This window comes from Solea solea, chromosome 6 (genome assembly GCF_958295425.1).
Source record: "Solea solea chromosome 6, fSolSol10.1, whole genome shotgun sequence".
Taxonomy (NCBI): domain Eukaryota; kingdom Metazoa; phylum Chordata; class Actinopteri; order Pleuronectiformes; family Soleidae; genus Solea; species Solea solea.
Genome location: NC_081139.1, coordinates 10,574,348 through 10,601,932, shown reverse-complemented (window position 1 = coordinate 10,601,932; position 27,585 = coordinate 10,574,348). Strand labels below are relative to the sequence as shown.

At 39.5% G+C, this 27,585-nt stretch overlaps 2 protein-coding genes across 7 annotated transcripts in view; both read left to right on the top strand.

Moving 5' to 3' along the window:
* LOC131461034 (membrane-associated guanylate kinase, WW and PDZ domain-containing protein 3) overlaps positions 1 to 4,129 on the top strand; it is a 126,371-nt gene extending 122,242 nt beyond the window's left edge. The window contains exons 21-22 of one of the 2 annotated variants that reach the window (XM_058632009.1): positions 51 to 140; positions 293 to 381. In XM_058632009.1, the coding sequence (XP_058487992.1) occupies positions 51 to 100 (50 nt within the window). In that variant the 3' untranslated portion in view covers positions 101 to 140; positions 293 to 381. Of the gene's footprint in view, positions 1 to 50; positions 141 to 292 lie in introns of both variants that reach the window. The other variant, XM_058632008.1, reaches the window with a different exon arrangement.
* Positions 4,130 to 7,742: 3,613 nt separating this feature from the next.
* im:7151449 (complement factor H) lies at positions 7,743 to 17,983 on the top strand. Of its 5 annotated transcripts, none has more exons than XM_058632671.1 (13): positions 7,743 to 7,954; positions 9,039 to 9,230; positions 9,316 to 9,415; positions 10,481 to 10,551; positions 10,712 to 10,894; positions 12,252 to 12,305; positions 14,527 to 14,592; positions 14,759 to 14,830; positions 15,881 to 15,919; positions 16,010 to 16,048; positions 16,141 to 16,195; positions 16,903 to 16,978; positions 17,419 to 17,983. In XM_058632671.1, exons 1-12 carry the CDS (start codon positions 7,879 to 7,881, stop codon positions 16,958 to 16,960), a joined length of 1,005 nt encoding a protein of 334 aa, XP_058488654.1. In that variant the 5' UTR covers positions 7,743 to 7,878; the 3' UTR covers positions 16,961 to 16,978; positions 17,419 to 17,983. The 5 variants fall into 5 exon arrangements, with proteins under 5 accessions (XP_058488654.1, XP_058488656.1, XP_058488657.1 ...); XM_058632670.1 differs by having other exon boundaries at positions 7,744 to 7,954; positions 14,512 to 14,592; XM_058632673.1 differs by lacking the exon at positions 12,252 to 12,305 and having other exon boundaries at positions 14,512 to 14,592.
* Positions 17,984 to 27,585: the final 9,602 nt, after the last annotated feature.

The following is a 27,585-nucleotide window of genomic DNA, read 5'->3' as shown; positions in this document are numbered from 1 at the left end:
CATTAACCATCTGCTTCCTTTTGGCTCTTCTTCTTTTGCCTCTGATGCAGGTAGTACAGCTTCTTCTACTCTGTGCTACTACACTGAGCACCAACACTAACACCTTCACTGCTTTCACTGGCCTCTTCTCTTTTACCTTGGTAATGAGTTCCTCTTTCACTTTTTCCCACTTTTATTCTCTAAAATGCATTGAAATTTCCCCACATCCTCCGGTCTTTTGTTTGTTGCGTGTCATTTTGAATCTCTGCCACAGGTAAGTTGCCTACATGTAAAACATGTGATTCTATTGCAGGTCAACGTGATCAAAAAGTCATTTCAACTCCAAATTACTCCAGAGAGGTGTTTCTCTTTGACGCCTCCCCCCTGTCCTCTCCATATTCCTCCGCTTCCATCTTGTCCCCTCCCTTCACTGGCAAACTGAAACATTCCCACAGCTGGAGCTCCATATCCCCGCAAGGCCACAAGCCCCGCAGCAGCAGCAGTGGTCTAAGCTCTGTGGATGAGAGTGTTGAGTGGGCCGACACGGAGGTTCAAAGGCCCTCTCCCGCCTCATCTGACCATATGGACTTTTACAAGAGGACCAGGCCCACAAAAGACACCAGAGAGCTAAGCAGCCCAAAGAAAATGGGGGAGACCTTTCCTAAAGCCAAAGAGCAACATCACAATCCCACAAAAACGGATAGTCAGGCACGGGAAGAAACACTGAGCAGGAACAGGACGTCTCTCACACACACTAAAACGGACACCGCACATTTAAGAAGGCCTCCTCAATCGGGACAAGTGGCGACAGCGCTGCAGCGTGTAGAGCACCAGAGGAGATTAAAGGAGTCTCCCAGCAAAGAGAGCTTACATCATGAAAAGAAAAACGGGAAAGGAGGGACTCTCGAGATTAGAAGATACACACAAGACAGAGAGATGGAAGGGAGAGGAGAGAGGACCAGGCACGGCCATGATCATGAAACTTTTGAAAGGAGAGCGGTGGGAAGATCACGCCATCATGGAACATCCTCTGTTAAGGTCAGAGAGAGTGACAGTGGTTCAGGTAAAGACTCTGGCCAGAGAGACGCCAACTGCAAGAACAAATCTACCGAAGACAGGAATAGAAGTGCAGAGGTGGTCAACAGAAGACACGCGTCAGATGCACAGAGTAGTAAAGTTTCTGTAGTTTTACCACGGGAGGCTAAAGAAAAACAAGATGGGGGTTTTCAATGCAAAGACAACAGTAGTAAGAAATACTTTATAGCCTCTATGAACAGTATTCCAGTGAGTCCACAGGGACCTATTAGCCCTGGACCTTGGAAAGTGCCCAGCTCAGCACGAATCCTCTCCCACGAAGAGATTCTCCGTGAACCTTTGTGATAGAACATTGACTCAGACTTGAGCTGTGCCCTTGTATTTTTAACAGTACCTTCACTGGATTGTCTTCCTCAGTTCTTCCATGAAACAGAAAAGTGCAACTTTGTGCCATTTTGTTACCTTTGGGCCATGTGCAGGTCTCTTTTGAAAAGGTCTGTTTTTCCTGGAGTCCTGGGACGTGGCGAGTGGCATGTAGCAGCTCTCCCTGCCTTGTCCACTGCTTCAGCGTCTTTGTTGCGGGACTTACGCATGTGCAGCATGCTCGGGGCTTTGTCAGACAAGACACTCTCAAATGTGAATACAGTACGTGCCAATCCTTCTGAGTCTTCTGTGCAACGACGACGACGACCAACAGCACTTCACCCACTACAACACAATGACCCATATGCAAAGAAAGGGGGACAGGTCGTCACTTCCCGTCCGAAGTGTATGCCGAGTGTGACCGTCATCCGGGATTTAGTTTCCGCTCTTACTTGACAATTGTGTCCTTTAAAGGTTTTCTCAAGCGCATGCACTCGGACCTTCTGTTTGTTTTTCTGCACATGTTCTGCACATCACCGAGGATGAGCCTTTTGCTTGTTTATAATTCTCATTCCGATGAAATCCAACACAACCCAGCAAGTGTTTCACTTTACCGGGGGTCCCGAGACTGTTCTGTGGTTATGGACTGAACTCTCCCGTGTAAAAACGACAGCATCACTAAAAAGACCAGAAACTTGTGGTTTACCATGCTTATGATAACAACCAGAGTGTAATTTATTAAGGTAATAGATGAATATATATATATCTATATATATATCTATATGTAGCCATACCAAGCCATTCCACATTTTTGATATAGACTTCAAAGATTCGTCCCATGTTATTTGAGCTCTCACCTTATTTCCAATGTACTTTGGTGGTAGGAATTACCATGGATCTTTGTAGTTAATGTACAAACCACTGTACCAAATGTTTGCAGTCGCTCAGAAAGTGTCTCATTGTGATATATTATATACATATATATATTTGAATGTGTCATATTTGCAGATTCTGACTTTGAAAATATCTATTGAATTTGATTGCACTGCATCTGCCCTTGTAGCATTACTGTAACAGAATGACCATGAGTTGTATTTAATTTGTGATGTTGAATTGTGACCAATGCATTGCCTTTATTATTATTATTATTATTAGTGTTTTTTACTTTATAAAGTTGTTTCTTTTCTCCTAAAGGGTTCACTGTTTAAGGCCAAATTTGCGTTGTACTTATTTGCGTCATGCCCTCGTTGTTTTACTTCATCCTATAAAGAAAAGGATTGTTAGGATTAGAATTCTCCATGTATGCATTTGTCGCTCTTGCTGAGTAACCGTGTGATAGGGTAGCTTGAAGGATGATGGAGTCATGTGATGGTTTGCTGAGATACTGCTGATGTAATGTCCTACCATGTTTGTATATTTAAAGGGCCAGTGTGTAGAATTTAGGGTGTCGATCAACTGAAATTGAAAACAATATTTAAAATGATCACCTGAAAATGAAGAGCTGCTTTGTTTTTATTACCTTTTAATGACCCCCTCATATTATGCCAAAGATGGCGCTGTTCGGTGGAGTCTGCCTTGTTGTGCTGCCGTGTTTGTCTGCAAACAGATATTCATTTGGATGCAATACGCGACTTCAGCTCTAGATGCCGCTAAGTCCTACACGCTGACCCTTTGAAGTGTGATCTGTTCTAAACGTGCAATCTCTGAGAAAAGTAGTTGAATTCCACTGTCTTACTGAAAAGGTTCGATCTCGTGGAGTACATTCGCACATGCTTATACAATTTAGGAGAATAAGAAATATATCAGATAAGCTCAGGGAACATACAGTGCTGTGCAAAAGACTTAGGGCATCACCAGCTTGGTTGTTTTTGTTGTTGTTTGTCAAATGTCGTGATCATTGGCCTTTGGATTGGAGTCATGTGACTGAAACTTGGTCTCATATATTAGCGAACTCATACACCATGTGCATGTAATGCTCAAGCGCGTCAGGACAAACACAATAACATTCATTCGGGTTCCACTTCAGTTTTACGAGAGCCTGGCTGTAAGAACAGGTCACATTAAATACTCGACTCTTTAAAACCTGCATTCATCAATTTTCCGGATGTGTCGAGGGAGAAATAATTCTACCGTATACTGTCATTACGTTGAGCCTAAGATTTTGCACAGCACTGTAGTGTCGATATCTGTAAAGTCAATATCAGTGAAAGTCGCAGGGACTGTGATAAGAGTGTGATTGTAAAATGGGGATATCAGGTTAGGATGCGCCGTGAGCTGAGCAGTGGTAGGTTTTTGTGCAATAGGTTGGTTGGTTGATGGAGTAAATCCAACCCTTCGTTTTCAGGTTGAGGCAATTCTCTCTGGTCAAGACTCAGTTAATGTCCTTTTCCTTCACAGTCGTTCTCCTTAACCACGTTGACTTTGTGTTCCTTCTCCGTATCATACTGTGGCCTTGCATCGCTTCATTAGAAAGAAAACAAAAAAAAGAAAATCCTTGTGGTATCTTCTACATTCTGTACGTAGACAGTAGATGTAAATGTTTGTACATTGTACAGCACCTTTATAAATACTTGCCGAGTGCTCTTCCAGAGAGAGAGAGAAAAACAGAGGTATATTATATCGCTCCATTATTTTTTTAATGTAAAAAAAAAAAAGAGAGAAAAATATTTAAAATTGATATAATAGGACAGGCTGTGAGCTTGACATGGTGTTCCGTTCATGCACTGAAAAATAAAGTTTTGCTGAAAACACATTCTTGATTTTTAATTCTTTTTGCTCTGAAGCTCAGATTAATTCCACATAAAACTGAGATTAAAACCGTCTGTTTCTGAACTGTATGCCACCAATCATTTAGGTGTCGTGTAGATTAATTTGTTGCACACTACAGTCCAACAGCCGCCGTTACTATGGCAGATTTCCAGTTGTCATGGCAGCCGACTGCTTTTCTCAGCATAAAGAGAAAGCCTTTTCAATTCCAAGGCCTCTTGTGCTCCATGTACATCATGTCCATTAATTAAATAACTGTATTTCAAAACAGAGGCATGAATCATGAGGCTGTATTTGGAATGAAAAAAACCAAATGAAATCTGCTTAAAGCCCTGATGAGAAAATTAGAATGCTTATATAAGCGTCTTTTTACGTAAAGCTGAAACGCATAAATGAATTGAAATGTTTGTCTATCTGACCTCGTGAATTACTCATGTACGCTGTCTTTGAAACATTTGTAATCCAAACCTGGATTAGCTGCAGGCACCATGGACCAATCCGAGCTGATGACTGACCAGCAGCCTCAGACCAGTATAATACATCTTTATTGTTGAATGCATCATTGACATAGAGCACAGGCTTCACTTAAGCTGCGGCAGCCTCTGTGCTTCTGGGATGTTAGCGACTGACCCCGGCTTGCGTGAGACACGTTCAGTCATGAGCAGCTTTTATGGGCTGCACACTGAGCGGCCGGTAACTGCATGTGGTGTGATAATTGGCTAAATTGCTTTCAAATGGCTGCAATATGACATGTTTTATGTTCTATATCAGGTGCAGGCATTCAATGGTGTGTGGAACTGCCAGCAGTAGCACTTTCACACACCATTTAATGTATGAACAAAAACAGATAATAACTAACTACATAACTTTCTTAAGAAAGGAATAGAGCATGATTTTTTTATTTATTATCTTTTTTCTAGCTTTGTTGCAAAATGATCCTCCTTTCCAGCTCTTATAAATGCAGTTCATAGTTTTTACCACTAGGTGTCACTGACTGGCTGAGAAGTGATACACTGTACATCAGTATAACCATTCTAATTCAGTCGAATAAATGATGTGATGTGAGGAATAGCTTGGTTAGTGTCCGCTGTTCTCTGAGGAGGTTTATCAATATTAATGGCACATAGTAAAACAACAGATCAACAACACAATTGTAGCTTTTGAAAGAATGAAGAAGAGATCTGACAGTGAGGATGAGAATGGGGTGAGACGGAGGAGATGAACGAGCTGTGATTGGGAACTGCAACCTGTGGAGGGCAGCATTCCAGTGTCCCCTCAGTGTACAACCTGCTGGGAATTAGTATTTGAAGAAATACAGCAAGAAAGAAGAGAAAGAGATTTTCTTTCTTATTTTTAAGAGCGAACTAATAATCGTGAACAATAAAACAAAATATGTTTTCCTTTGGGCTATAATCTACATCCCCAGAAAGTGTTTTGAAATACTTTTTGCTCATAAACAAACTAAACCGAATGTTGGTATAGCCCATGACCACTAAGGGTTACATTTTATGGCCTTGTAGTTTTGTGAAAACTAAATATTAGGGAGTAAAACCCTTGCCATCAAGTTGTGGAAAGTTAGAGAGTGAGTAAAAGTTCCTGCACCACTTCTGTTTAAACCTCCTTGGTATGCGTGATCACAGACGAAAAAGTACAGGTGAACAATGCAGATTGGCCAGCATCTTATCTCACATGATAAGATGCAGACACATTCCTTTACACTGGTCGCTGAGAGGGGAGTTGTCCAACAGTAAAGTTGAAGGTGCAGGAGAGATAAGAAGAGCGGCCTAGATTATAGCTCTCACAGGCTTTGACCATGATACATTGCCTGGGCATTTGTTGCCTACGATTGCTGTTTTTTTACACACCTTAAAAGGACATGAGGAGCACTTACACCATTCTTACAGGTCTGACTTTATTGGCTGTACATTCATTACACACTCACTTACTGATGTCACGCGTCTTTAAACATCCTATTTTTTTAATGACGTAACATGTAACTCCAAAAAAAGACAACATATCCTAGCAGTGTATCTTCCCTCTTTAAGAAAATGCACTCACCACAGAGCGTGGACACACATTGTGTTTGCTCTTTGTTGCCAGGGGTTTTTGTGCAACACATGTTTCTCCAGCAACTCTGGGTGGAGGACGCAGACGTCTCCTGTCAACAGAGTTATGTGGTTGCAATGAGTGTTAGGGAGAACTCTCCGGAATTTACCCAATGAGGCACAGCCCCCTTGTTGGAAAAAGAAATAATGGAAACACAGAAAGTGACTCAGGCTCTTTGACAACATCTAAAAGGCTATCCCCACAAATACTAAGTCGCTTTCTTTTCTTGCTGCATTTATCAACCATACTGTCATCTGGCTACTTGCAAATAGGACGTTTTTCTCAGATACCTGACACACACATGTATCTAGGCTATAATGAAAAAGAATATCTTTTAATTGCATAACATGGTAAAACTAAAACAAAAACAAATAGTATGGGTATGTACTGTCATTATCGGAGGAGCCACTATTTGAATTTCACATGCTTCTTTAATCTTTGATTACATTTCACAGTCAATTTATGACTCAATTCAATACATTTCCTACATAATAGAATAGAATAGAATAGACTAGAAATACTTTATTCATCCCCAAGGGGAAATTGTTTTAACATAGCAGCAATACAAACAAATATTATAAACATAAAATGTAAAATGTGCAACAGTGAGAAAAAAAGGGCAAAAAAAAAGTGCAATAATAAAGGAATTGCACTTTATAATGTAGCTTTAACACGCATGTGATGAAATAGGATAGAATAGAATCGAATAGTCAGGGCTTCAACTTTCGAGGACTTATCTGCTTTTTTCCAGGACACACCCATCATAGTTTTTTGTATTTTTTTTCTCCGTTACCATAGAAAACGTCTGTCGCAGGAGGAGGAATCTATTATTGAACTACTTTTACTTGACTTAAGCCCAGGGTTCACTTTCACAAAGTTGTAACATTGTATTCATGTAAAAAATAAAATAAAATAAAATAAATTAAAAAAAGAGCCTTTTCGTTCGTAATTGTGAGGTTATTTTTGCCCGCTGTCCACCACTAGTTCAGACCATACACTGGTACATTAAGTCAACTATGATGTAATAGCAACATGTTCCGCTCTGCCTTTCAAAATAAGACATAGCACAAGTACAGTACGTCAGACTGTCAAAAATCTCTTTTTTAAGGGGACATATTATGCAAAATCAACTATGATGTCACAAAAAATCCGGTATGGTGTTTCCGGATAGTCAAACTTGGCGATTAAATGTTAAAAAGGCTTGGTGTGATTGATCCCACACTGGGGAAATGCACATGTTGTTGCAGTTAAAGGACCGATAATAGACATACAACACAATCAAACAGAAATAGAACCAAAAAAGAACAACAAAAATTGTAGTGCAAGAACAAAATGTGATGGTGTGTCATGAAACCTGAACTAGCCCTTTAATATGTTCAAATATGGTTAAAGCCCAGTTTCGAGGAAAGTCTACTGCTTCTTTTATTGTGAAAATATGTTTTCCTTACTTTTGGTCAATTTACCTGTTTGAAGTTAGCTTGACAAGCTTAAAAGTTGGAGTGTGCTGAGTTGAAGTAGTGACTCCGGCTCACTTTAAAGCCGACTCTCGTCCCGGCGACACTTTCCCCTGAAGCAGCAGGACCGACACTCACACAGAGACGGAACCGCTTTTATTTTGTCTCCTTCGACATGGACTTTTTCCTGGACTCGTGCGGACGGCGAACTTATCTGCTGTTAATCCATCTGTTTGTCCTCAGAGCAGCAGGTTAGTAAAACACCAGCGTGGCGGTCTGTTTTAGTGAGATAAAGTTTGTCACGCTGGCGGAGTCACAGCAGAGTTTAAAAAACGAGGATAAACACTTATGTCAACAGCAAAACAACCGTGACAAATTAATACAGTGAGTGCTTCCACTAACTTAACACACGTTTGTACAAAAAAAAGTGCGTAAACTATGAATACGTAATGTGTTTGCTGTAAAGTGTGAGGGGAAAAGTGTTGTTTACAAACAAGTTTCACTTACGATACAGCCAGAGTATGAATTCCTCCAAATTTTAGATGAACATTGTTTGAATTTTCTGGGAAACTGTCTGTTACATGCGACATTAATTGTACTTTAATGTGTACTCCTCCAAATATTATTGGTTAATAATGTTTTATTTGGCCTCAGATATTATATAAAATTGCTAATAGGCAATATAATTATCGACTTTCGTATTTGTTATGTAATTACTTTGGATCTCACATGAGAAAACTCATGTGTATATGTGTGTATATATATACTGTGTATATATATACATATATATATATATATATATATATATATATATATATATATATGTATGTATATGAATATACAGTATGTGTATATATATACATATATTATGTATATGTATGTATATATATATATATATACACACATATATGTATACATAATAAATTCCAGTGGTAAGTAAGTCCACTGCTTCCATAGTTCACATCATTTCAAAATAAAAGTGTTTGTTTTGATTATATATGTAATTGAAATATGTAATTATAACTTGAAATTAGGTGGCGGGCCACATGAAATTGATAGTGGGGCCGCATGTGGCCTGCGGACCGTAAGTTTGAGACCTCTGGCTCAACTCATACTTTACATATCTGTAACTGTAACTAATTAATTAAGAGCAACCACAAAAAATATTTTATTGGTGATTTATTAACTTAACTTAACATGGACTGTGTATCGCCCAAATAAAAGTGCATGAGACTTTTTTTTTAATGGAAACAAAGGCTTCCTCTTGCCTGCATTATGAAACAATAAGATGTCGTTAGTTGTTGATCTTTCTTCTTTTTCTATTTTTTTTCTTAGCCAACTTAGCCTGCTCGAAACCTCAGGTTGGTGAAAACACCGTCCTCACGACTGAGTCAATCCTAATGAATGATTTCCCTGAAGGCTCTGTTGCCTCTGTAGAGTGTGCTAATGGATTCATTGCTGAAAGTGGTAGTGGGATCATTACCTGCACCTCTGCAATTTGGACTGAACCCAGTCTCGTCTGTAGAAGTGAGTCCTGTCAACTTTGAATCACAACTCTACTGACTCTTAGTGAGCAAACGCCCAGCAGCAATGTTTTTGTTTGTCTTTACAGAGAAGGACTGTGGTCCTCCCAAACCTCAGGAAAATATGAGTTTTAATCTCACTGAGGGTACTCTGTTTGGTGCCACAATAAAAGTCATCTGTGATAAAGGGTGAGTATAACTGTGCTATATATCTGAAATTAAATAGTGATGTATGTCTTAATGTTCAGAGGCTCCAGTGATAATCACTCAGTCGATTATCGTGTTCATCACGTTCTGTTCTCACTAGATCTACTGGCAACATACAGAATATGACTAACCGAATAAAGGCTGTGCCAGAATGTGTTCATAGTTTCACTGATTAGAAACCTGGCTCTCGTTTTGCCTTGTGAGGGTTGTTGATATAAGGTTCCTGATGTAATTCTGAAGGAATTTAGTCTTCCGTTAGTTGAAAATACATTTCCATTGCATTTGAATGATCATGGGTGTATAGTTTCAGTTGCACCTCGTAAAATATACACAACAACGACCTTTAACCTTTAAAAACAGTTACTGCGATCCCAGTTTAAATCACTGCATGTGGTTGCCAGATTCACCAAATTACCTAAATAAGATGCTTTACTTACACCAGACTTTACATGTGTTCATCCACATATGGAACTGTCCTGCTGTCTGTTTTATTTTTGTAAACATTGAAGGCAGGGGTCTTAAACTATGATTTACCTGGAGGCCACTGAGCATCTAGTGGTAAAAAAAAAAGTTGGGGGTGGGCGATATGAGCTGAAAATTGACGCTATTTCACAGAATTTCAAAATAAAAGTGTTTGTTTTGATATGGAACAATATATAGGTCATAATGGAAACATATTTATGATCCAAAACAAACAAACATTCAAACATACAAAAATAACGTTGATATTATATGGCGGGCCAAAAGAAATCCATCTGAGGGCTGCATGTGGCCCGCAAGTTTGAGACCTCTTAGCAACATTAGCAACAGGTGGATATTGAAGTGCAAGTTTGTTTGCTTAAGAGCAGCACTGGAGTCTTGTCACACAATGAGAGGAGATAACAAGGCAACATAATAATGAAGGGCAGTAAAAACATTACATACGTTAAACAATATCCTTTAACAAAGAACAAACATCCTCCTACAACAGTCGTCTGTCGTGGTCCCTCATCAGCTTCCTCTTCGAATCTCCACTGCAGACACTCATTTTCCTTCATCTGTCAACAGATACCAGATCATGGGATCGAGCTACAAACAGTGCTATGCTAAAGGATGGAGTGGAAGAGCCAAATGTGAAAGTAAATGTCTCTTTTTGTGTGTGTGTGTGTGTGGGGGGGGCGGGGTTCTGTCTCCACACAGTGTCAGTTTATGTGACAACCATGTGAAGTAATGGTTTTCTTTTAATTTCTGCTGTGAAGTGAATGTATGTGAATAAGTGAATGTTTGTGTGTGCCTCAGTTGTGACGTGTACGAAACCTACAAAAGTGACCAATGGCAGAACACTGTGGGATTCTCAGTGGGACCCCAGATATGGTGAAACCATACAGTTCCAGTGTGATGACGGATACACCCTGAGTGGCACGGGCACCATCATGTGCAGTGAAACGGGTGGATATGATCCTCAGCCTCCTGAATGTAAAAGTAAGTCCACTGCTTTCATGTGTTTATGTATTTATCTACAGATTACAGGTTATTCTGATGAGAGTGGACAAAGCCTTAAGAATATTCTAGTGTAAAGCTCATTATTGACTGACCGTGGCTCAGTTGTATTTTTTTGTATCACATTGCTTATTAATAATGTTGTATATTTTGGATTATTGTTGTTTTTCCACATATTTTATATATTCCTACACTTTTGATGATCATGATTGCATGTGTTTTTTTTGTTTTTTTTATTCCAGCCAGGAAAGCCTCGTTGATATTACAAATCTATTTTACAGAGAGTCTTGGCCAAGACAAGATATATTTATTTCTACTTAAATTTCTATTATAGCAAAGTCTTATAGTTTGTATGTAATTCTATTTTTGGTTGGAGCAACTTGACTTGTTTCTGTTTTCTAATAATAACAATGATGCTAATACTTATTCTATTTCCATTCTAAAATCAGGGAGTTAGATGACAAAAAGTGCTGTGTTCCCTATTGACGGTACCATTTATATTACATTCTAATGTAGGTGATTTCTTCTCAAACGACTCTCAGGTGACAGATATATCTGCTTCAATAAACCACACAATTGTGCACGTGTACAAAACTGTACAAAAATACAAGTTTCCTGCCTCGTGAAATTAGTTTAAAAAAACACTGGCTGTGTGTGAGCGTAATGTAATTTATGCAAGGTTTGCAGTAAATAGATTACAACATTCCAAAAACACCCCCAAAAAGCCACTAACCATAAACTATGTGAGAGGCTTTTAAGATCGTCTTTCTGTAGCAAGTTTGCAGCTTCGAGCACTTAATTTTAAACAAATATTTATGTCATAAATTGTTTTTATTGTTTTTAATTAAGGACATCAAACATGCGTGTATGTGTTGCCATGGGGACACTGAGCCTGGACACCACTGTTCACAGCGCAGGCATCTTGAAATACCCCCATTTTACCCCTTCTAACCCTTTATTCTCACTTTAAGTGTTTTTCTCTACTAATGGTCACGCTCAAACCCTCTTTAACAAAATAATGTAACACCATGCAACTTTTGTTTTTTTACTGCTCTATAACAGCTAACAAATCAATGTTACAGTGACAAGACAAACCAAAAGTAACAACTAACAACAAAAGACACACTGTTGTTTTAACAGTGTGTCAAATAAAGAGCGATATTTCTAAAACACTGCACTCGGTATACTTTTCCTACAAGTGGACAGTGTGACAAAGAAATGTCTTGTTTTTTGCTTAGTTGTTGCGTGTTCTGTGACATTAAGTGTATTAAGTGTAAGTGTGTGTTACACTGCCAACTTCACAACCCACAGATGAATTCAGCCGTCTTTTCATTTGTAGATGTGACGACAGAAGGTCCGATTACGCTAGACAGATCTACACTTCCACCACAAGGTATATAAATATTCATGTTATATACTTTATCATTAAAACAATGCTAAATTATTAAGATACAGTATATCATATGATTTGTATCCTCACTAAATAATAAATACATTCAAGTACATTAAAGGTATAGTTCAGTAGTTATTGAAGTGTGGTTGCACGAGTTACTGACACATTATGGCGCTTTTCCATGACACTGTTGTAGCACAACTTGGCTCGGCTCTACTCCGTTTGGTATCAGGCACCTCGTTTTCCATTACTATAGCTAGTGTTGTAGTCAAGACCACTTAAACCGAGACCAAGTCGAGACCAAGACCACAGTGTATCAAGACCGAGACAAGACCAAGAGTATGAGGGGTCGAGACCGAGATAAGACCAAGACCGTTAGCGTCGCTTTGCAGAATTTACACGTTGCGCTGTGTTTTCTTTTGGAGGTATTTATGGACAAAAAGTCTTTTGTGGTTCAGGAAACCAAATTTTATTATAGATGAGTTGGCTGACATTTTCTCACGCCCTCTTCTCCTGTCACTCACATGCACTTTTGTGGGGGGCGTGTGAAAGGGGGCGGGAGGGGTGACAGCCGTTAACGGTGACAAAAATTTCCAAGTGAAGTTATTGGTTGTACCCGAAGCAAAACGATTTTTACGCAAAATCACAGTGATGATATTAACTTAAAGTTTAAGTTAATCCAAAAATGCACAGGCAATTTATTGATATCCCCACAGTTGTGGTCTTGACTGGTCTTGAGATATAATCCCGAGTCCACTTTGTCCGAGACCGAGACAAGACCCAGTAAAAATGCAGTCGATTCCGAGACGAGACCAAGACCTTCAAAAAGTGGTCTTGAGACCAAGACCCATCTCGAGTACTACAACACTAACTATAGCACCTCCTCAATGTGGGCGGGGTCTCCACGTGAAACTGCCGTGATGTTGTTTTGTACGTGACACAAACACAGAACCTAGTGACGGGCAAAGCAGTTGTTTTCAGTGTAACTGAATCATTAGAATCAGTGAATTAAAAAGATTAGTTCAGTACCTCCTGCATGACCGGAGCACAGACTCCGTCTGTCGCTAAATACACCGGACTCCTCTGTTAAATATTGAGATTTTAGAAATGTCCATGCTAAATGTTGGAGATTAACGCATGTCTTCAGGATTGTTAAGTCTTTTTAACGGATCTACAGTTCGGCATTGTTCGGTTTAATTCCTGTGTCGGACGTCGCGCTCATGACTCTTCCAGTGACGACACTCTCTGACCAATCAGTAGCCAGCAGGCTCAGCACCTGAACCTCACCAGGGTATAGGTAATAAAAAAACACCAGGTACTATTCCGAATGGTCAGTCAGTCAGTCATCATCTACCGCTTTATCCTCCACCAGAGGGTCGCGGGGGGTGCTGTGCCAATCTCAGCTACATCGGGCGACTATTCCGAATGGTAAAGCAAAAAAACTATGTAGAGTCGAGTCGAGCCAAGGTGAGCCGAGCCGTGCTAGAACTGCATAATGGAAAAGCCCCAAGAGTCATGGCTGACTGGGCTTTAAGTGCCCACAGCACTCCCCTTTCACTGAGAACCAGCATGAGACGGGCCGGCATGCTCTCATTGAAAACGTGGCTGCCAGCAGGGATGCAAGGAAAAACAGATTTTTGGCACTTAATCAAAGGCTCAGTCAATAAGATTCCCTTACAACATCTCGAGAATATGTTTGCTGTTTCATCTCACTGTTGAACACCCATTTCTGACTGTAACTCTGTAAACGGTCCACTCCCCACAATCAGGAGGATGTGTCTTCACATCAAACACTGAAGTCCCAAAATAACACATTTATTGATGGCGACAGCGGTGAATCAACAGATCCTGTGTGCCGTCATGTTGCTGATTTTCTCTTCAGTTTTCAGTTGAAAAGGGTGAAAAAGCAGCAAACATAATTCTTAAGAGATATGGTGGACTTAAGTTAAGGTATGTTTAATTGGTGAACCTTTTGATAAGAGGCTAAATAGTTTTTTTCCCCCCCTTGTTTTCAGTATAAGTGAGCTTCTGCATTGTAGGGAGTTTCTCAGCACAGGGAGTGGAAACGGCACAGTCAGCACCGACTATGTGTCATTACCTAATACAAAAAATCAGAACTGTCACTTTAAGAGGACTTTCCTAAATATCAAAGATATTTTTGACGACAGTGTTTTTTTTTTTTTTCGTTTTTTTCATGTGATACCAGTGTCCACTTCCACAGATTTAACTGCCCCATCCACAACTCACAGAGGTAGAACTATAACAACTGGCCCACCGTCAACACAAGGTACGGGAACATGTCTCCACACAACAGCACGTTATTAAGCTAAAAAAGCTTTTTAGACGCTGCTCGTAGAAGCATGAAGAGTGTGATGCATGTTTCAGAAATGGCTTGTCAGCATGACAAGGCACTGTTCTCTCGTCCTCAATTACTTCAATCCTTCTGTTCAAAGGTGGCAGAGGCATTTTCACAGCTGATATTAGAGCTACGACCAGCGTAACATCAGCAGCATCGGCAAATCGAGGTATAGATAGATTATTTTCTTTTTTTGTATAATTATTATCATTGTTGTTCCTCTTAAGGCATTTCCAGTCTAAGACTAAGATATTGTATCGTTATTCTGCTCTATTTAGCAGCGTTACATTCTTAAACTTTTCATTCAGACGCTTTTCATTTACTTTCAATTAAGTATTTCCAACTGCATTTCACTTTACTCACGTTGCGTGTATTAAAAGTTGAGTAATGCTCAATATCCCAAGGCAGTGTGTGCCTCAGCCAATCAAATCATGTCACGCAAATATTCCAACCTGAGCCTTTAAAATCACTTTTGTAACTACTACACAGCCAGAATAGAGCTCTCGGGTGAGATTGTTCTCTCCGTTACCGATGGCTTTTTTTTTTTTTTTTTGGACAAAGTGCACCCAACAACGGTGGACACCAAGCTTCCCATCATTAAGCGTTAAAGAGGGAGGTACTTTGTGTAGTCCCTTTTCAGACATGTCCGTTAACATTGATACAGTAGTTATTCAAAATAGAATAAGGAGACATTTCAACGGGTCCGTTAATTTGCAGTTGCAGTTTATAGAGGGGTGTGGGGTTCAGTGTCAGACTATTTCTTGCCACTGAGCAGTTGCCAGACAAGCAGAGACTCTACGAAGGAAGCCACCGCGCACAGCCGTGCCATAATTAGGCAAAAAATGGCTCTTTCTAAAGCTAGATTAATAAGTTTGTGTCTACGTCTAACAGGCACTAGATTGGTGTCAGTCGCCTTTCTTCGTTTTAACTAACAATTGTAAATAATAATTATAATCTCTTTTGTTTGTTTTAATTTCCTGCAGATAAAAGCAGATGAAATGTCATGGTTTTTCCCTGCGTAAGAAAATAGATTGTTATATACAGTACATTTGAAGGATCCTACAGTTACCTATAAATGTTCACATAGTGGCTTGAAATCATTAAATGAGATGTTCAGAATATGTGTGTGTGTGAGTGTGGATGTGGCTTGACTCACTCTTGTTGTCCTTGACATTTAAATACTTATTACCATAGTAATTGTGTGGGTTTATACTTGCAGACATGCATGGTGGCACTGTAGATACCAGCAAGGATAATGGTGAGTTATTAATTCAGTCCCATTCCTGTGTAGTATAAATATGCTGGGTTATTTATTTGCCCCGCATTTACCTTTGAATGTGTCTTTCAGGACATGTGCCTGTTATCATCTCTGTTGTATGCGTTTCAGGTAATGTACTGTTTTTCCTCGTTGGATTGCACACGCTAACTCATGTATTACATTTGAAATACAAAAAGCAATAACTTTACTTTTCTTTACAGTTGTCATTTTAATAATGGTCGGTTTTTTATACAAGTTTCTTCTGAGGAGAAAAGGGTGAGATCCACTATTTTACTCTTTCTGCATTGTTTCTACTTGATTTTGGCTTCATCTTTCTTTTTTCCCCCCTTCCTTCCTTCTGTTGCTTTTTTCATTTTCTGTCTGCCCCTTTCACCTTTTTGACGTGGCTATAAAAGCAGTAAAGTATATGGTTCAGTACTGGCACACATTTGTGTGAGCAATGAAATGTGCAGTGAAGTAACAACAAGACTAACTCTGTGCGGATTTCAGTTTCCACGCTGCTTTTTAGCTTTTGACCCGTTTAAGGAAATCTAGATGTCTGTGTTTCCGGACCTGAGGAATGAGGGAAGTCAACAGGAAATTCTTTAACACTGTATCACCTGCTGTGAAACAAACTGCTTCAGGACAACATTTCTCCCATGTTGGAATGAATCAGGACAAATGTTTTTAATAATCAAAGTCCCCCAACATTTAACTGATTCTTTTATCTTTTATCTTCTATCTTTCATGCTGAAGCAATCAAAATACACAAACTCTCCTTAAACATGCTTCTCATTACCTGTATGCTTCTAAATAAGCTTCAATGCATTAAGCCGAGTTCAACGCTGACTTTAACACTAACGTCGCCGAATGTTGATCAAGAATGCAATCCAACAATCCTTTGGCGAACTAATACAACTCTAATATAAGAACTACGTAACACAACAGTGCTGACACAGATTCCTTATTTGGTGACACTATAGCTCATATGACACCAGAGAAGACCTGAAGCCGGAGTTATTACAGTTCCAAAATCTTTAGGTTGCCCTCCTCACTCAGGTATTTGTCAACTCATGTATTCATCCCTTTAAAATAAAACTCAAAAACATATTTAATTACTGTTCACTAATTCATTTAAATTCTCTTATGGGCATCATTCATCAAAGATTCTTGTTAAGACCTTCTGATGTGGGGTGGTGATTTTGAAATTCATCAATAGTTTCTTCTTTTGGATAAAAACAGAATCTGTGTGGAAAATCAAACTGTTCACTTATGATTTGTACAGTAATTGATTTCATTTTTCACGTAGCATTATGGACTTTTATAATCAGTACAAGAATATGTTATTTTTTTGTCGTGGAATTTTCTTAGGAACTTCATTAATGATGAATGAAGCCCAAAATGATTTGAAGTAAAGCCAGAGAATTGTGTTGTGCACCTTTTAGGGGAATGAAGCTCAAACTGACTTGCTCTGTCTCCTCGTTTCATGTCAACACCAGCTCTGCAAATGGAACGATGCCTATCTGTTGAAGAACATCTGTGACCGGAGAGGATGCCGGCAAACTGTAGGGAAAAAAAGGCAGAACTCACTTTTTTTAAAATATATATATATATATATATGTATATATTTTTGCACTATGAAGGACGGATAACAAATCCACAGAGAAGTATTGTAATTTAAAGGGAAGTGTCACATTCCAGCTATCAAAAGCACTTTTTCATACTGATGTAAGTTTTTATTTACACATAATATTAATGCAAAGTTGTAAATATGTTAAGCGAAAACTGTTTGGTACATTATTTATATAACATGTCCTCCGTGTCTCTTTTTTTGAAAGTATTTTAAGTGTCTCTATATTTTAATTTTGTGCCCTTATTTTCTTTTGTTTTAAGTTTAGGATTTTTATTTTATTTTATTATTCTTTTCTTAAAAGTATTCAGGCAAAACTCTGTTATCAATGTGCTGTTATGTTTGGACAGAACCAAGAAAAAGGAGATTCGCGGAGCACACAATGTGGTTTATTCAAACTGAAATGGCGACTGATAAAGATATGATCTGCTGCATTTTTCGCCTCCTGCCTTTCTTCTCATCATTGTCTTTTGTTCTGCGCTCCTTTTTATCGCGAGCTGCACAAAACAATGACGACACAGTTTAATACATAAACTATCATTATTGAAGCTTGCGACTGCGCTAAATTTTGTACAGTGTAAAATATGAAGGGAAAGTAAGCAGAATGGTTGTGACCCTGAATGGGAGAAAATACTAACAGTAATTATTAGTCATTTATGAAAATAACAAATACCTGTATCTAACTTATTCTTTTTTTTTAAATAAATAAAAAAATATAGTACAAACTTGAAACATTCCCTGCCATGGCAACAGCAAAGGACCGAGACTTTGTCCTAGCAGTGTTGTGCAGGGGACTTCACAGCAAAGGCCGGCAATAAAATCTATCATTGTTCCTGTTCTGGTTTGGTGCCAGATTCTTAAACTTTGGCTGTAAACATCATTTTTTTAAACCTTACACTTCCAGCTTTCATCAAATTACACCTATTGTCAAATTATTTCTGATCAGATTTGACCGTTTCCTTGAACGATTATGAAAATAAAATGCCGCTTTATCGGACTAAAATCCCCTGGAAGACAAAACTACGGCACTAAACAAGGCGCTCATTCATAATTTCAGTCACTCATTTTAGTTATGTGGACAGACAGTTTGTCACCAGAGAGCAGGGGTTGACCATGTTTCTCAGATAAGCCTCGACAACAGTGGTGCTATTTGTGAAATTCATTCATTCATTCATTCATTCATGCCCCCTTCCAGCTCCCCACGGGATATGAAAATGAAATGCTAACAGCTATGTGAGGCTGTTGTCACTGGGCACAGTAGGTGCATTGAGCTATATGTCAACATATCTTAGTTTAGCGTGTTCTAAATGTTAAACGAAACACAAGTTACAGCTTAAGTGGATGGGAATTGTTTTTGTGGTATTGTTTGTAGTATAAGTATCTGTTTTTTGTTTGTTTTTTAAATGTTATGCAAAATAAATGCCAATTGTGTTCCTTACCAAAATATACACGGCATACAAAAGTCAGAGGTGGTTTTTATTGTTTTTGTTTTTTAAAGGAAAGAGAAAAATTCCCAATATCATTCCTGAAAATGCGTCATGAGCTGAGCTTGTTAAGATTGATGTAAATAAGTTATACTCTCAAGCCATTTCGCTTAAAACATTTCATCCTGAGGGTAATATTTTCAAAAATAAAATTCCATGGCAATCCATTGTGTGATTGTCAAGGAATTTCACTTCAAACTTCAAAAGTGAACTTCACAGGGTTAGAGGAAAAAGAAAAACAAAGTCCGCAGAACTCATCCTGTCGGGCCGGAAATGTGGGCTATCACCAGCTGCCTCATCCCTAAATAAAACCATGTGAACAATACACTAGAATGTGTGCAGTGAATGAAATGAAACTCATATAATGTGGCTATTTTTCTCCAACTTCAAGTCAACACAGTGGCTCAGTTTGCTCAGCCTCAAACCAAGTGATGCAGGTTTGCAACCAGATCCAAAAAAAACAAGGTATAACCTAATCAATATGACAGTTTGTGTCATAAAAGCACATTTTATCGGTTCTGGCTTCAACAAACCTTGTAAACCGGAGTGACAGTGAGAAACACGGTGTGTCCTCCCTGCTTCATAGTTTTCCGCTCTGCTCCTCTTAAATCAAAATCCAGTTTTTCCAGTGCATTAGTACCACACCCACCCTGGCACATAGCATATCATCGCTGTCTGAATTAAGCCTTGAACAACTTGAGTCTCCTAAATATCAGCTTTCATGGGGCAAAAAAAGCTTCCACAAGCCCAAGAAGTTTTTGACTTTTTCCATAGGTTCAGCTGGAATTCACTTTATACTTTATAACCCATTTTTTTGAGTGCTAAACTAAATGAGCTAAGGTAAATGACTTATTTAAAATATTGTATAATGCTTTTACTCCAGTGTATAATAGCAGTGTATAAATAGTTAAAAAGATCCACCAAAACATGCGTTTAAGTGTATAGTACAATAGGAAAGAAGGACATAATCAGATCCAGTGCCAACATTTGTAAACAATAATGGCATCTCATTCTAAATGTAATAATAATAAAATAAATATGAAGTTAGTGCATTTCAAAACATTTATTGACAGTAAATACACATTCATAGATACTTATGGAGAGTTATGAGTCTGATAATAATGATAATAATAATCAATCACACTCTTTCAGGAAGTGACGGACTGAATGAAACGCGTCACAGCTGGACTTTAAGATGGCTCTCGTCACATTAACTTCTCCAGGTCGTGATCCCATGACGGATCTTTAAATAGTGTCAGTGCACAGAGAGGAAGCGGTCTGCTCATCAGGCCTGCACAGGCCTGTCCACTTCATCATGTTCCAGTCACACTATCAGGTCACACAGAAGCTCACCACGGAGGATGTGATGCACTTCTTCTCACAAGTTTAAAAACAGAGGCAATTACACCACGCAAACACACACACACAGACAAATTCGCATGTCTGTGGCCGAGTAGATTCAACCTGGCTACATGACAAAAACAAAGGACATGAGTCATGCACCAAACCACTGTGGTTGGAGTGGTTAATGTGGTTTTGGCACAACAGACTTGGCTGTGGAAAAGAAAAAAGAAAAAAGGGAGAAAACCCCCCAATTGCCCTGGCAATAGTCTGGAATCACCGCTTTAATGTTGTTCTCATGAACAGGGCGGATGAAGATCTTTAGGCTTAAGACAAACATGACATAAACGGTTCCCACTGAGGCCTCGGCAATAGACCAGAAACAGATGTTTAGCATGGATACTGTACCAACACTTTGTGTTTACATGCCTTTTAACTGAGCTTCACATAATGTAAGCACCTTCAACAATATGGATTTGTTTTACTTTCAGATTCAGTTTGCAGTATTTAAAGGGATCCGTTGGCTATAGGGGAGCAGGATATCCATACGTGAGTTTGAATTACAGTAAACATCACCTGAAATGATTACTGTGCTTTTGTTACCTTTGAATGAACCAGCGGTTTCTCTTTCAAAGTTCACCACGTTATACTATCATGTTTTGAACAGTAAGTATAAATCCCAAACATGCTCTGGAGAGGGTTTTACATTTACCTGAAGGCCTCCACATGTACTCTGGCACACTTTGAAGAGAAGCAAGGGGTATTCAGATGGTTTACCAATGCAACCTCACTGCCAGATGCCACAAATCCTGCACACTGAACATTAAAGCGGACCAACTCAACTTGGCAAAGAAACATGTGGTTATTAGCCACAGCACAAAGAAATGTAGAGTATGGTCCTGATGTTGAAGTTTGAAGTTTGATGTTTAGTAGAATAAGGATTTAACTTTATTTTCTGTCTCTATCCCCAACATGGCAGGACTTTATTTCACCTTCAACCGTAGGCCTGCCCCCCCCATAAACATAGGCCTACATTATAGGACCTACAATTATTTATTGTAAAGAACAAAGATGCTACTTATTGCATAGAAAATCAAAGTATCGCTTTAAAGTAAACATCTACTGATCTATGGTAAAAAAAAACAAAAAACATTTACTCTTTATTTCCAGGCCGCATGTCTGATATGACCTATGTGTAATTTTAACTGTCAGTCCCACACACACACATTAGCTGTGGCTACAGGGATTTTCTGAATGTTTCTTAGCGCATCCAAACACAATAGTCACACTTGCCATGTCACGGAGGAGCAGGCCTGGCAAGTCAAAGCAGGGCTGTGTGCAAACAGAAAGTTGATGATGCTGATGATTACGTCACGTTGCACGGAGACTCTCCCTATGATTCACTGTTGCCTCTACGTAGAACACTGAAGGAGTGTTGTGTTGTTTATATAGCAACAGCCTATGAATATATTTTTACCCGTTCAGACATCAGAGATAAAAAACTAAATGTGTTGATGGCAAAGGCATCTACCCCTCCCGAGGCCAGATATTCAAGCTGCTACTGTTTTTGTTTTCAGCTTTTTTTGAACATGACAACACAGATCACTTGTGTGAGACGGTCAGCAGGTAGCAGTCATTATTGGGTTTACGGAAATGTCATAGGAGCTTTTGAAATATCAATGAGAGTTTTCTGTTTCCGGTGGGTTTAACACTGAGAGTGTTAGTGTATCTGTGATTCACAGGCTCACACAGCAGCCGGGTCAACGAAGGGTCAAAATACCTGAAATTGGGACTTGATATGAGTGACTACAACTCATTTACATACACACTGTACTAAGTATTTACAGTTTGTCTCAATAAACACAAGGAACAAAGCAAGGGATTCATAATAGAACATTTATTTGTTACAAAAGAGCAGAAGAACACATCATTATCTGAAAAATCTTGAATCTCAAAGCTGGTCAGATAGGTTGATGACATGATCAATCAGAGGAAAAACTGTTTAAAACTTAACTGAGTGTTGCATAATGATATCTGTCCTAGGTGAGACAATGAATATTTTTATGTTATTATAGACGAGCCAAGATTCTTTTTTCCTCATTTGCCATGACAGCGTGGGTTCATTATTCATACATAATACATTGAAAGAGACAACTGTATTAATGCCGAATATGACATGTGGCAGGTTGCATTATGGGCAATTGCAAGCTTGAAGTTGAAGGATTACATTTCCTGTTACTTTGCAATCTGACTCCATGTAATTAGACTTAGAATATTGGACAGGCATGAACTGAAATATTGCATGCTGTGGTTTTATTTGGGAACTCTGGGATCTAACAAGAGATTTCTTATCAACTCAGCTCTGAACGTTTTGTTTCATCTCAAACCAAAACCTTGGTACTTACAACAAAAAAAGATCAAATAGACTAAACTGTCGGCTTAATAATTAACACCAAGGAGTAACTTGTGTATATCCAGCACTATAATAGATACACATCAACTTCTGAATTACTGAAGCATTTAGCCAAATAATGTCTTTCATTGCCATCTGTTCATTGAGAAAAACAAGATAACCGTTTTGGCGACGACGTGGTTAAAGAAGAACTCTATTGCATAAAGTTTTGGCCCAGATTTTTATTTTTACTTCTGTCAGGTCAGGGTCATCAGTCACTGCTTCAAAGTAATTGCAAGGATAGCAGCTCAATGCTGCCATCTTCTGGTACTTTAAGGAAGTTCATGATGCAACCGCTGAAAGATGAAACCTTTGCTGAGATTCCCTCCACATTGTAACCGATTTCAAATGGTGCTAGACATGATGGAAACTCTAAACACCAGAAGAAAACGGTCAGCCTTGGTGAGGGGGGGGGGGATCAGGTTTCTCAGATGACTTTTGTGATCAGTGGAACTCTGGCTGGAAGAAGAACTGGCCTGGTCGAGAGCACCAGTGGTCATTAGGGAGTATCTTGTATTTTTTTAACATTCCTTCATCTCTGCAACTGGCTGAATGTATAAAAAGTCAAAAATCAAGGATGGAAACATCGCCGCCAGGACATCCAAAACCTACTGCACGCGGTGAGCATTCCTGAAGTCTGTTCCTGCTCAAGAACACCGATTTCAAATGGTGCTAGATGGGATTTTATACTCAAGACACCATCTGAAACCAGTTCCCTGGGGAGGAGGCCTTGGTGTGTCAACACTGAAAAGCCACTTTTCCATCTGAAATTAAAAGAAACACAAACAAACATTAATATCGTAGTTTTGAACATGTTTTATCATTGCCTTGACTCTGCCATACAAATGGCGTAAACCAACATTCTCAATGCAGTACATCATTTTTATCCATTCTATCCAGTTTTTTTTATTCGGTACATTTAATTACGTTTTATACATATTTCATACAAGTCACATTGACAAACAGACTGTGGTTATTGGGCCATCGTCTGCAAAACATACAGTATTTCAATTCATATTTTAAAAAGATGGCTCCCACATGACAGTCAGACATCATGACAAACATATATACCAAAGGTGTCACCGCTTTTGATGCAGGTATCTGTTCCTCTTTAGGCCATTTAACAGGAAAAGCTAACAAAACATCTTTGTCTGTGTAAACATCTGCAAATACTTTGCCTCAGTACTTCTACAGTGGTACTGATAAAATAATTGGATAACAGGATTTCAAATGACCATCATTATTTCTTCCTAAAGACAGAGCGACAGTCAAAGATCCAGAGCTCATTGTTGGCACCAAGCTCAAACGACAAGAAGAACCACTGAGTCACAGTCAGCACATACAAGAATGATACAGCAGCTCCAGCAAGTGCATCAGATAACCAGGATCTCTGTATATGTAAGGGCACGACAGCCGTCTGGCACCAGAACTGAGCCCCAACACAAAAAACTGTCAATGAATCATGCTGTGGAAAAACAGATCCCCGCAACTCCTCATAGACTTTTTAATTCACAACAGCGATAAACTCAGTCTTGTCCCCGTACCAATAGAGCTGAAGTAGGTAAGGATCCATCCCTGTGAGGCATGCAGTACATTATGGTAACATATGGGATACAAAGACATTCTCTGTCCCAATTTCCTTTTTGTTATAATCTTTGATTGATGAAATGATTCATGTGAAATATTTGTAGTTGTGGCGTAATCCTGTCTCATCAACGCCTCACTGTTGTCCCATGGATGGGAGAAGGTGACATGGCAAATAATCCCAAATCTTCATGTGTCTTTCAGGGACAAATTCCCCTGACGTTTCTCCCTAATCCTCTTCACTGGCAGTGTAGCGTCTTGGCTTCTAGAACAAAAGAGCAGGTGAGCACACACACACACGCACACACACGCACACAATGTTGTCACTGTTTTATGGACATGTACTTTGACCCAGAAAAAAAGTTAAATATCCTCAATTTCTAAAAGCACTTCCTGCAAAAACACAGTGTCAGGTTTGACAATGGAGTCTGAAGACTGCAACACTGCTTTCATCTGTCTTCTCCTTGTTCTTGCTGTTCCGACTCCTCCCGTGTAACAGTGTTATTTGTGAACTCTGTAGCTATCTCTCTCCTGCTGTTATGCTTTTTACTACAAGCGATTTTCTCCGTCTATTGTGTGTTTGCAGCGACTGCTCTCTGCATCTGAGCAGCTTTTTTTCCCCCCCCTTGCCGAGTCACCTGACCATCTCCCGCTAGTTAAAGGAGCATCGGCTCATTCTGAAACCAAAGCAAAACTGAAGTTCGTCGCTGTGGGTTTCAGTCGCAGCTGCTCTGTCGAACTGTGTTTGCTGTTCTTCGGTTCGCACAGCAACATCATCGCGGTTCTCCAAAATTAATTATATAGCGACGAATCCCACTGTGTACGAGGCAGGACGGGCTGTTAGGAGCCAAACTGTGTCACAGGGAGAGACACGTAAGAGTTGTGAAGACTGAATTCCTATAGGTTTGTGACATTGTGTGTTTGTAGTACAGCGGGAGGTGGAGCTGTACACACATGTGCATGTGTAAACAGGGTTGGTGGTTAATCCTTTTACAGATTAGAGGCTCTAATTTAGCAAGAGTGGGAGGGGCGAACTTGAAGTCATGTATGTTAAACCTCTAAACTTTTGTTTGATAAAGGAAAACTACAGGTTTTTTTTAACATTATTTGGCTGCATTTATTTAAATGACTTCATACTGTATATAGGTTGGAAATAGGGTTAGGGCTAATTCACAGAGTGTCTCCGTGAAAGCTAATCAGGTTCCCAGGGAGAGAGAGGAAACCTGACTGGCATTCCCCATTGACTAACTAGTAAAAGTTGGTCAAATCACTGAGGCACAAATAAGCTGTGTCACTATTTCACCCTGCTCTTGCAGTGTGTACTGTCCTTACCTTACAAGAATAATTAAAGGCCAGTAATAATGGCAGTAAGGAGATGTTCCCGTTGTGATTCAGAAAGCAAGGCAACAGTTATTTTTTTCCCCCCGTTTGGAGCACGCTGGGTGTCTCGCTGCTAATGATACCTGCAAATGAATGCCGCCTCACACTTGTCTAATAATACATCATCATCAAGCAAGACCAGCCGCGCTTTGAGTTTAATTTTAGCGCTGTCATCTCTCGGCTCTGTGCCACCTCCCTCCTTTTCTATGATCTGTGAGAAGGAGGGATCTATTTTAAAAGGCAGTGGGTCACTTTCCATTTTCTCTCAGGGGGTTATGTGGGCTACAGGTGATGCTGAGCCCTGACTCTCTGTTGACTTTTAAAAGTGATCTAGATTAGGCTTAACAAAATAATTGAAAAATTTCTCCAAAAACCTACAACCAAATAAAACTAGGTTTAAAGTTTCGCATGTAGGCCTCTTGTGCAAGGCTCCTCTGTTTGTTTGACTTGAGAGGCAGCGCAGCTCCCCAAAAGAATAGCAAAATAACTATTGAGGTCAAGTTCCCTTGTCTGGGAAAGTGGGTCACTTGTTCTAATGGTCAGCCTCAGAAGACATGGTAAACAGTACGACTGCAGAGGACGTGATAATCACAGTGTGCGGAACTTTGGCAGCATCTGAAATAAAGTACATTATTGGACTCATATTTTCAAGATAATGTTAAAAAAAGAAGAAGAAGAAGAAGAAGGGAGGTTCTGTTGTACTCCATCCTCTGACCTTTACCTGTTTGTTTCAAAACTACTACTGACATTCCCTCAGGAGTCAAGTTTCTATTCAGTACACATAATTAAAGCTCTAAAGCTCCCCTTCCTTTCCCTCCCCTCCTCACGCTGGCTCACTCTGTCTCTCTTTCCATTTCCTTGCCAACAGTTTAGCAACAGCTCATGAGGTCTGCTGCTGATTCACCCATTGACCGTGCAAATCCACTTGTCGTGAAGTAGTTTGCTCCCTCTGTGTGTGTCTCATTTTCACCTCAGAGGCTCACCGAGGCGGGTAAGTACGTCATCTCCTGGCCTTCTGGCAGGTAAGCAGTAGGCGGCACCACACCCTTTTTCACCAGGGTCATTAGGAAAGCAGTGTACAAGAAGCCCGCGGCCTGTGTCAACAGCAACAGTGACAACACATCAGACATGTCAGTGTCCTGCTGGGCTCCGGCTGGTGTGCATTACGAGCTCCAGCAAAGGGAAACAGATCTGCTAAATGACAACAACATCTCAGAGGAATGCAACACAACAACTCGGTGACTGAGAACCCACAGCTTTGTGAGATTAACTTATGTGGAATAATAACAATATGTTTGTCCATGCCATCAATACAAACAAAACAAAGCAATAGGCAGCTGAAAACAGCTGTTTTCATGGAGAGACAGATCTGATTGTCAACATCCAACAACTGATGACATCAAGAACTATGCTGCCCCACAGCACCCCCTATGTTTGGATACGATGTGTTTTCATCGTATCAAGTGCGCACTGAGAATCCAGGTTGTTATTAAAGAACTCGGTGGGATCTCTGTGACGCAGCAAAAATGTTGTTTGACACATGGAACACAAAACAAGCTGCGTCACCATTGTGTTTCTCACTTCAAGTTTTTTTTTTTTTGCCTGCGTATTTACACAAACAACACAACAATAGTTCCAGTGTCCAGTGCTCACTATGTTTGAAAAGTGCTCTGATTTCTTTTTTCTTTTCTTTAATCGAAACGATCTGTGATTATTAAAAACATAAGCAAACAGTCCACGAGGCTACGAAGTGTTAAATGACCGTGCTAATAAAAACTGCGTAACATCGTCCTCT

Bases quoted from the DNA above. Each gene is read 5' to 3' on its own strand.
- im:7151449 (XM_058632670.1), top strand. From the start codon at position 7,879: ATGGACTTTTTCCTGGACTCGTGCGGACGGCGAACTTATCTGCTGTTA. The intron at 10,895-12,251 runs GTAAGTCCACTG...TTTCATTTGTAG, and splicing joins TCAGCCTCCTGAATGTAAAA to ATGTGACGACAGAAGGTCCG. The intron at 14,593-14,758 runs GTACGGGAACAT...TTCTGTTCAAAG, and splicing joins TGGCCCACCGTCAACACAAG to GTGGCAGAGGCATTTTCACA.